Below are 11,208 nucleotides of genomic sequence, written 5' to 3' on the forward strand. Positions count from 1 at the left end.
ATTTTTTCCAGAGATAGAACAATGAAAAAAACTGAACTGATAGCTCTGCTTCTGAACGCATATGTGCCTGAGTATACTGCCCTCTGCTCAAGGGAAAGACTTGCCTCCAGGTGACACATTGACACTGTGCCAGGGCGAACAAGGCCAGTCTGTGGCCATGGAGGTCTATTAGTTCACTATGAAGCAGTTAAGTATACACAGTTGAAATGCCAGGGACCCATAAGCACTAATGTCTTTCTTCCCTCATGAATGCTCCAGCAAAGCGTTCAAGTTTTGCTGACATGTTTACATGACCAAAGCTCCACCGTTGCACATGAGGGCTTTCCTTTCCCTCCTATCCTTCTGCTTCTCCATGGGATGGGTATGAAAGCAATTGGAGTCACTCCACATGCTGGGGAAGTTTACTTCTATACTTTCTTCTTGTTTCAAAATGACCAATCCAGTCCACTTTCATTCTTATGGGATAAGAAGGCCACATATTTTACAAAAAAAAAAAAATAGTATCTTTTTTCATGGTGCTTGCAGCTGGGAGCTTACGATCAAGACACAGGCATTTGACGAAGACCTTCATGCTAGGTCCTCATGTGGCACAAGGCTGAAAGACCAGGGTGAACACTATAAGAAGTCTCTGTCATAAGGGTCTCAAGACCCTTCAACAGGGGAGACGTTCATGTAGTGTAAAGACACTTCTTAAAGACTAATTTCTTTGTTTTTTTTAAGTTAGCATAATACTTAGGAGACAGCATGTGTTGGCGAGGATGCAGAGAAAGAGGAACACTCCTCCACTGCTGGGGGGATTGCAAGTTGGTACAACCACTCTGGAAATCAGTCTGGCTGTTCCTCAGAAAACTGGGCATGACACTTCTAGAGGACCCTGCTATACCTCTCCTGGGCATATACCCAGAGCATTCCCCAGCATGCAATAAGGATACATGCTCCACTACGTTCATAGCAGCCCTATTTATAATAGCCAGAGCTGGAAAGAACCCAGATGTCCCTCAATGGAAGAATGGATACAGAAAATGTGGTATATTTACACAATGGAATACTACTCAGCAATTAAAAACAATGAATTCATGAATTTCTTAGGCAAATGGTTGGAACTGGAAAATATCATCCTAAGTGAGGTAACTCATTCACAAAAGAACACACATGGAATGCAGTCACTGATAAGTGGATATTAGCCCAGAAGCTCTGAATACCAAAGACACAACTCACATATCAAATCATTCCCAAGAAGAAGGAAGGAGAGAGCCCTGATCCTAGGAAGGCTTTATGCAGCATTGTAGGGGAATACCAGGACAGAGAAGTGGAATGAGAGTGATTGGGGAATGGGTGGAGGGAAGAGGGCTTATGGGACTTATGGGGAGAGGGGAGCCGGGAAAGGGAAAATCATTTGGAAAGTAAACAAAGAATAGAGAAAATTTAAAATATATATTTTTTTAATTATCCTGAAGGTTAGATAATGCTTATATCTTAATTTTTAAATTATAGTTTTAAGCTTAATTTTTTTGTTTTTTATATTGGTTATTTTATTTATTTATATTTCAAATGTTATCCCCCTACCCAGTTTCCCCTCCACAAGCCCCCTATCCCTTCTCCCTCCCCCTACCTTTATGAGAGTGCTACCCCACTTGCCCACCTACTCCTGCCTCAGTAACCTAGTGTTCCCCTATCCTGGGTCATCAAGCTTCCACAGGACAGAGGGTCTCCCCTCCCAGTGATGCCAGATAAGGCAATCCTCTGCTACATATCCAGCTGGAGCCATGGGTACCCCATGTGTACTCTTTGGTTGGTGGTTTAGTCCCTGGGAGCTCTAAGGGAGGGGGTCTGGTTGCTTGATATTGCTTTTCTTCCTTTGAGGTTGCAAACCCCTTCAGCTCCTACAGACCTTGTCCTAACTTCTCCATTGATGTCCCCAAACTCAGTCCAATATTTGGCTGTGTACATCTGCCTCTGTATTTATCAGGCTCTGGCAGAGCCCCGCAGGGAACAGCTATACCAGGCTCCTGCCAGTAAGTACCTCTTGGCATCTTGGCATCAGCAATAGTGTCTGGGTTTGGTGTCAGCAACGGGATGGATTGCTAGGTGGGGCAGTCTCTGTATGGCCTTTCCTTTAGTTTATGCTCCATTCTGTCCCTTAATTTCATTTTGACAGGAGGGATAATTTTGAGGTAGGTAGGTAGCCCCATTCCTCAACTGTGGGCCATGTTTATCCACTGGATATGGCCTCTACAGGTTCTATCTCCTCTTGGTTGGGTATTTCAGCTAATGTCCTCCCTGATGGGTCCTGAGACCTCTTGGGTCCCTAGCATCTGCGACTTTCTAGTGGCTACTCCCAGGTCCCCTTCCCACATTCCCATATACCTACTTTCAAATTTCTGACCCTCAGTACTTCTCCTCCATCTCCTCCCAAATCTAAGTGCCCCCTTTTTTCCTCCCCTCCTCTCTCCCTCTACTTCTCAGAGATTATTCTCTTCCCCCTACTGCGTAGGACTGTAGCTTCCACACTTCGGTGTGATCTTCTTTCTTCTTGTGTTTCATACTGTGTGTGAGTTGTTTCATGGGTATCTGAGCTTCTTTTGGCTAATATCCACTTATCAGTAAGTACATACCCTTGTGTGTTCTTTTGTGACTGGGTTACCTCCCTCAGGATAATATTTTCAAGTTCCATCCATTTACCTGAGAATTTCATGAAATCATTGTTTTTAATAGCTGAATAGTACTCCATTGCATAATTGTACCACATTTTCTGTATCCATTCCTCTCTTGAGGGACATCTGGGTTATTTTCAGCTTCTATGTATTAAAAATAAGGCTTCTGTGAACATAATATATGCTGCATGTGTTCTTGTTATATGCTGGAGCATCTTTTGGGCATATGCCCAGGAGTGGTATAGCTGGCCCCTCAGGTAAAAGTATTTCCAGTTTTTGGAGGAACCACCAGACTAGAGTGGTTGTCCGAGTGTTCCTCTTTCTCCACATCCTTACCAGTATCTGCTGTCACCTGAGCTTTTGGTCTTAGCCATTCTGACTGGTGTAAGTTGGAATCTCATGGTTGTTTTGATTTGAATTTCACTGATGACTAAAAATGTTGAGCATTTCTTTAAGTACTTGTTGGCCATTTGAGATTCCTCAGTGGATAATTCTTTGTTTAGCTCTGTACCCCATTTTTAGTAGGGTTATTTGGTTCTCTGGAATCTAACTTCTTGAGTTCTTTGTATACTTTAGATATTAGATTTAGATATTAGATATATACTTTAGATATAACTAGTTGTAGAGTTGGTAAAAATCTTTTCCCAATCTGTGGATTGACAGTTTCCTTTGTCTTACAGAAGCTTTTCAATTTTGAGGTCCCATTTGTCAATTCTTTGTCTTAGAGGATAAGCCATTGGTGTTCTGTTCAGGAAATTTTCCCCTGTGTCAATGTGTTGGAGGTTCTTTCCCACTTTCTCTTCTATTAAATTTCTTCTATTATTTTTAAAGACTAACTTCTTACTGCTCTTTTATTGTCAACACCTTTAGAGGAGGCACCTGTAATCTCAACATGTCTGTCATCAAAACTTTTCCAACGTCCCTACTAATTTCCCAATTAGGAAGGCGTAAAGCCATTAACATCCCTTCAAACCCCACTGTATTTGGAATAATCAAATGTACACTGCAAGAATGCTCACTTTATTATTTTAGGTATCCATTAATATGCCTTTTCCAAATTGTTTGATTCAATTAATAACTATTTAGGCAAAAAAAGTATGACTAGAGAAGTTGACTCTGCCTATCTTCCTCCATAGCAGTTTCATGGATGCCCAGTGAAGTGCACACTTCAGTCCCTTCAGATGCAAGCATAGCTCCTCATGGTGAGTAGCCATGGAAGATGGAGTGACACAGAAGACTCTCTGATGACTTTGGAGTATGGCAAATCAGTATTTTAATTAGCTGAATTTCATCTAACATGTGAGAGATTATGGCTGTTATTCAGAACCGAGTACATATTCCGTTCTTTAAACAATCAGGAAATTTCTCTCATTTGGTAAATGTTAAACAGATCTAAAGCCTTGCTGTACCTAGATATTCAGAATTAAACTGAGTGTAAGAACATTTCCTTAGCCCAGTCAGCTATTCTGAGACCATTCAAATTGAGATATTTTCCCCAGTAATAACTTGAAATTCAGTTATGAGTTTATGTCACTTGATCTTATTGAAATGACTGTTAAGATAAATTCAGGTGTTGCCCTTACATCTCTAGATTCCATCATCAGTACAACCAATGAATTTCCAGATGTCCTTACAACTGCAAACGGAACCACTAAAAGTGACCAAGGCCCTATCACCAGTGAGTCATTTCTCTTTTATTTTATGTTTTGTTTACTCAGCAAATACTTTTTGAGCACCTTTCCAGACACTCCTGCACTTGCTGCATATACTGTGGCACTGGCATCTGACAGATGATGGTCTATTGGAGATGACCTGTAAAAAAGAAATACTGTGTAATTAAACTTGTTTGTGACAAGAGTTTTGATAAGGTGTTTTCAAAATCTAACAGAAAGACTCAGTTTTAAATGAGAAAACATGGAATTTGCTAAGATGTTTATATTTTAAGTTAAACTCTTAAACGGGGGTGAGGGAAAAGGAATAAGAATTAGCCAGTTGAAAAGTAGAAGAAAAACTGTGAAAATACAATTCGAGTCAGGAAAGTTATGGTTTTTGTGATGTTGAGGATCAAACATGGCGTCTTAGGCATACTGAGCCTAAGATTCGACTACTAGGCTACACTGAGCTACAGAAGTCCTCCCCTCCCCCGCCCTTTTTTCCAAATGCCAAAATTTGGCACTAACCTGCATCTCTTTCTATGCCTACTTCAGGTATCATAGTTAATAAAGGCAGAGGTGGAATGTCCTGGCCTGTGATTGTCACGGCTCTGCTCTTTTTCTGCACCCTATTGTTTGGGCTTGGAGTAAGAAAATGGTGTCAGTATCAAAAGGAAATGTGAGTATATCATGATATGTAGACACTGACCATTTTCCATCATAAAATATTTACTTGGTACAAAATCTACAGGGCCTTCCTCTCATAATTTAATGAGCAAGCCAGGCTTCTAGAACCTCAGAGAGAAGGTACAGTCTTCCCAAGATCATCCAGTGAGGGCTCGGCACACAGATCCTGACTCGGTCTCTCTCTCTGCACCAGCTCGCTTCTCTAGAACAGCAGATGCTGTACACAGGTCAGTAGGCATGAAACAAGAAGGGAGCCTCCCCTCACCACAGAGCTAAAACTGACTGTTTTCTTTTCATCTTCATTATGATTTTTCACTTTCATGCATTTTAAACCTAACTGGAATCAGCTGGGCCCAGATGCTCAAGTGTAAGATTGAATAAGTGATGTAATTTTTAAGACTTTTGCAGCTGCTCTCCACTGGGGAGGCCTTCTCCAGCCTGTTTCCCTTTTTCCACAAGAGGGGGAAAGGGCTGCTTTATTTTCCTAAATTCTCTATTCAAGAGTCTGAAGTGGCCTGTCAGGGTAAAGCTCCCTTCTCTGACTCAGCTATTAGGATGTGCCTGAACCAGGCCATGATTACGGGAGCCCACACAGCATACTGTATTTGTTGATCGTCTCGTGTCTGCAATCTGATATAACAACCGGCACGGCACGGCATCCTCTTACGGCATATCCCTGAAGACCGTGACAGGTATACCAAACAGGCATCCTACCTACCACCACGCTTCCCAGGAAAGCTATAAATACATGTTTGAACATGGGAACATCCTGTAGTAAAGTCAAAGTGAACGCTCATGCTTTGTGTCTATGAATAACAGGCATTTCACGTTAATTAAGAACAAAATCATCTGCGCAGTGGTGGCTCATATCTTTAATCCCAACACTGGGAAGGCAAAAGCAGGAGGATCTCTGTGAGTTTGAGGCTAGCCTGGTCTACAGCATGAGTTGCAGGACAGCTAGAGCCAGGACATAGAGAAACCCCTGTCTCAAAAAAAAAAATATATATATATATGCATACACACACACACACACACACACACACACACACACACACACACACACATATATATATATATATATATATATTATATATATATATATATATATATATATATATATATATAAAACTATATCAAGTTTCTTACATTGAAATCCACCTTTTGATATATTTCCAAGCCTGCACTGAAGCATCCGCAAACAAGGTAATAAGAACTAGAGATTAGAGGAATGGAAAGATGGCCCAGGGCTTAGGGCTTAGGAGCACTTGCTGTTCTTGCAGAGGACTTAAGTTCAGTTCCCAGTACCTGTGTAACACACAGACTCACGGAGCAGTTTCTTTATTGTCTCTTCTGGTCTTTGAGGGTTCCTGCATTCCTACCTGGCATGCACATAAGTACAAATAAATCGATTTAAAATAAGGAATATTTATATTAAAATAAATGGGAACACAAAATAGAGAGTTTTTAATTATTCTCTGTTTAAATGTATTCTGTTTAATTGTATAACAAAATGTGCAAAATATTTCTCTCTCTCTCTTTTTCTCTCTCACTCACTCACTCTTCCCCTCTCTCCTTCCCATTCTCTTTGCTAAATCTCTTTCTAAATTGGGATGCTAATGATTGACGGAGCATGAACATAAAAAACCTGACAGATATGTCCCTATTTTTTGCTATCACAATACTCAAACATTGGTGCAACAAAATCCCACACTAACCTGGATGTTCGGTGTACATGAGACAGCGGTGCATTGTGCTAATATGAAATAGAACCTTGCATAAAAGTGCCAGCTATGCCAGGAGTAGGAGAACCTTGCTTTCCACCCTTGCCAGTTCCTCGGTGTATATGCATATGTATATGAGTATATGCATAAAGGCTGAGGACAGAGTTAGCAAGGTTGCTATTTGGAAAAAATCCTTGAATTTTATGTTTCTGTCTCAGGAGGGATGTTCTACCCATGTAAGAGTAAAATTCCTTCCATTAGGAGGCAGTTGCCATGGAGATTATGGGGATCTGCTTATAAGACTTCGGTTGCTGGCCTGCTTCTCTACAGCAAGTGTCTTAAAACCTCTGCGCCTCCATTCTATCTGTCAAACAGTGATTATATTAATTCTTAGGTACAAAATAAATAATGCCAGGATGAAAATCACTTTGAAAACTATAAAAACTACCACATTAACAATATTATATATGTATATCTATCACTATATTGTATTACATTATGTTATATCACATCATGTATTATATTATATGTATAATTAATAGATAGATAGAAGATAATAGATATACAATTCCATATTAATTAATGGTAAGAATTTTTTGCAGAGTTAAGCTGTCAAAAATTCTATGAATATAAAGATTGTTTCTCTTCCTCATAAGTATATCTCTAATTTAAAAAAAATAGCACCTCATATTCTCAGCACTGAAAGAGAAATGTTTCCTTCCCAGCATGGAAAGACCCCCACCTTTCAAGCCACCGCCACCTCCCATCAAGTACACATGCATTCAGGAACCCCGTGGACGTGACCTGCCTTGTCATGAGATGGAGGTTCTCTAAGCTTTTGAGCCTTGACACATAGCACAGTGGTTCTGGAGTCCTGTGGGAAGGGAGATACTGTACAATATTAATATCCTCAGCAGCCAGACATACCTCGGCTTCAGCTCAAATGGATGTTGGAAATAAATGAGATGTTTTCCCAGCACCTTGCCCGCTTTCATCTGCTAGCGCTTGAGATGTAAATAAGCATTAGAGGGTAAAGAGATGTTCACACCCAGTGCAAGTTCTACAAACCTGCTTGCTTATGTAAGAAGTACACACCAGGCTGCTGTCATTTATTTAAAAGTTCAGTCTGTCCATCTTTTATTCCAATACTCTGACTGGGGGAAGACATTGATTTCTGGCATATGCTTTGTATTGGTTAAATTTTCTTGCTGCAGTGACCAGATTCCCTACAGTAAGCAACTTAATAAAAGACGGGCTTATGCCGGCTCATGATTTGGGGGACACAGTCCACCACAGAAGTGAAAGGCAATCTGGAAAAGGCATGTGGCAGCTGCTTGTTACACGACACTGGCCAGGAAACAGAACTTCAGCTGCAATTAGAGCCAACCTGTAACCCCTCAGCCCCTCCCCTGTCCCCTTACATCTGCCAGCCAGACCCCAGGTCCAAAAGGTTCCATGACCTTTGGACGTGGTCAACAGCTGAGGACCAATTGTATAAGCACAAGTTCTGTAGGAGATATTTTACAAATGAGACAGAAATGTGTCCACACAAAATCTTCTGAGTGTTTTCTATCATCCTAAACTAGCTGCCAAACTTGTGATCCTCTCTGACTTCTGTTTTCCCTCCCCTGAGATAATTCTAAGACAAAAACATCAAAGTTCGAATAGCAATTCCAAATGTCTGAGAAAGCTGTTCATACCAAAATTCTGTCACTCGCTTTTACTGAAGGAAAATACATTACCCTGTACATTTCCAATCCTCCTCGAGCCTCTCTCTTTATCATGTTCAGCCCAGACTCCTGCCACATGAATGGAGAAAGATTAAAAAGATAAGTAGCCTACAAGCCAGCTGCCTTCTAGATCTAAAATTCCCTGGCTCCTAGGATTAGGAGCAGTTCTAGTCTCTGTTCTGACTGTGCCTCGGTTTGTGGACCCATGAGTACACACTCATGCATGTATCATATTGCTAAATCACTCTTACGTAAGTATACAGGCAATCCAACCTCTGTCCAACTCATCAGATTTCCATTATTGTTGCTTTTATTTGGAGACTGTCGTGATCATCCAACCCACTGCTTTGACCAGTCTTTAAACCAGGTAGATAAAGGACTGATCCTGATCCTACCAATCTTTTCAGACACACGTCAAGCACAATTTACGAATGAAGGAGAAAGCAGTCTCCTTAGACAGACATGCTATCTGTTCAGCAGCACTTTGCAACCGAATAAATTCCAGATCTCCCTTGCCACCCCAAACTCTCCCACACTCATTGCCCCAGGAGGGAAGAACAGATGTTGTTGACAGATACAATCAGAGGAAAATATTGGTTGGACTTTAGTCCCCAGGAGAACCATTTTGTTTATTGGCAATGTGCTTGTCCCTGACTGCACACAAAAACAACTTCAAATTTGTGCATTCTAATACCATCTAATACCACTCCCAATCCTTTAAACCTTCCTCTCTAGGGAGTGAGGTGCCAGCATCAGCTCTCTCCGTTGATTCACATGGTAAGACAAAGATTAGAACCACAGAGAGTGCAAGTCTCTGCTCACAGATCAGAACCTTAGACACAAGGCTCTGGTGGTGTTCAGTCCCAAGATGACCCCAGAGATCGCCCTTGCTGAGATCCATATCTCCTGCAGACACGTTCAACTTGTGATTCATAGACGACATTCATCCCATGATAACTAGGAATGTGACCTGACAAACTACTTGTAGGTTGCAGTGTCAAATCATAAGTCAAAAGGGTGAACAGGTCTGCATTCCAGCCAACACTGAGTGCAACTGGCTTCTCTGAACCAATATGGAAGTAAAGTGCTTGGGGTACAGCTTTGATTGACATGGCTGCAATGCTGTATGATGTCATCCAGTTGCACAATCCCAAGAGTTACTGACTGGCCTAATCCTGGTCTAATCAATAAGATACTTCAGAAATAGCTGTCTCTGGAGAAAGCCCCGTTTCATAGCATGATAACAACAGGCTTACTAATATCTACCTGCTCCAGAACTGGGGCTTCTGTTCACAGAATCCATCAACTTACCACTCCATAAGCAAGCCATCCTGACACCAGACTCCTAGAGCTTCAAATGAAGCTATGACTCTTTAGAAGCTCATCACCAAGCTATGATTCTTCAAAATAGGATCTATTGGTACTATAAGAGAAAAAAAAAAGCTTGTGTGATACCACCGAATTTGGGTGCAATTTGCCATATAGCAGTAGATAAATAATGCAGCTCAACAAATGGAAAAGTAAACTAATGTTTATGCCCTTTAATTATTCCCAATCCCTCACGGGTTCTGAAGTAATGAACACTTGCCTCATACGTGTAATTGTTGTTCCATGAGATAATTATTTTCATTTAAACAACTTAATCATCAGCAACACATTTCAATTTTATTGTATATTTGGTTCGCTGCTCTATTTGGAGACATGAATACAAGCAGATGTATCAAGATAAAAAGTGATTGATTTAGAGACACAGCAATTGCAGTAGAGGGAGAGGTGATATTGCAGTACAACGTAAGTCTATGTAATTTTTAAGTTCTCTAAGAGGTGTGCTGCTGTTGTCATGTTAGCTCTCCTTTCAAGTTCTTTATTTGGTCTTATTTAGTCTTATTCTGGTGAATACGTTTGCAAATTCATCTGCCATTCGACTAGAAGTAGTAGTCATGTATCTGCTCACTCAGTCAATGATTCAGAGAAATTTCCCACAGCCTTGAAATATATGGACCTTGGGCACCTTTTAGGTACATTGTGACCTTGATGGGCACCTTTTAGGTACATTGTGACCTTGATGGGCACCTTTTAGGTACATTGTGACTTTGATGGGGGCCTTTTAGATACATTGTGACCTTGATGGGCACCTTTTAGGTACATTGTGACTTTGATGGGGGCCTTTTAGATACATTGTGACCTTGATGGGCACCTTTTAGGCAAAATGAAAGTATGACCAGATACAGTTTGAAGTATGTGCAAGTAAAACCAGCCTCAGACAGCAGCTCTGCTTTCTTAGAAACAGAGCCAGGAGTGAACACACCTGTAATCCATGTGCTCAGAAGGTGAGGGTGGGAGGAGCAAGAGTTCAAGACCAGCATTTATTACATAGTTTGGTGTTAGTCTGAGCTATATGGAGATCCTGTCTCCAAACACCACACACACACACACACACACACACACACACACACACACACTAAGTATCCAGTTATCTATGCTCTATAAAAGTACCAAAGTTAACTCTGTAGTGTACACATCTTCACCACCACCTTCATTTTCACTAGGAAAAAGCCATACAGACATGTTCTGACTCGTTTCTGAGTCACCCTGTTTTCTTATTTTTTTAAAAGATTTATTTATTTGTTATATATGTAAGTACACTGTAGCTGTCTTCAGACAATCCAGAAGAGGAGGTCAAATCTCACTACAGATGGTGGTGAGCCACCATGTGGTTGCTGGGATTTGAACTCAGGACCTTGGGAAGAGCAGTCAGTGCTCT

The 11,208-nt window shown here is 41.0% G+C and overlaps 1 protein-coding gene across 5 annotated transcripts in view; it reads left to right on the forward strand.

The window, feature by feature from the left end:
• Positions 1-7,690, forward strand: part of Cd96 (CD96 molecule) — an 89,917-nt gene extending 82,227 nt beyond the window's left edge. For all 5 annotated transcript variants that reach the window (XM_052158535.1, XM_052158537.1, XM_052158538.1 and 2 more), the window contains 4 exons: positions 3,791-3,856; positions 4,246-4,332; positions 4,862-4,985; positions 7,440-7,690. In XM_052158535.1, the coding sequence (XP_052014495.1) occupies positions 3,791-3,856; positions 4,246-4,332; positions 4,862-4,985; positions 7,440-7,548 (386 nt within the window). In that variant the 3' untranslated portion in view covers positions 7,549-7,690. The remainder of the gene's footprint in view (positions 1-3,790; positions 3,857-4,245; positions 4,333-4,861; positions 4,986-7,439) is intronic.
• The last annotated feature ends 3,518 nt before the right edge of the window (positions 7,691-11,208 follow it).

The sequence above is a fragment of the Apodemus sylvaticus genome, chromosome 15 (genome assembly GCF_947179515.1).
Source record: "Apodemus sylvaticus chromosome 15, mApoSyl1.1, whole genome shotgun sequence".
NCBI lineage: Eukaryota > Metazoa > Chordata > Mammalia > Rodentia > Muridae > Apodemus > Apodemus sylvaticus.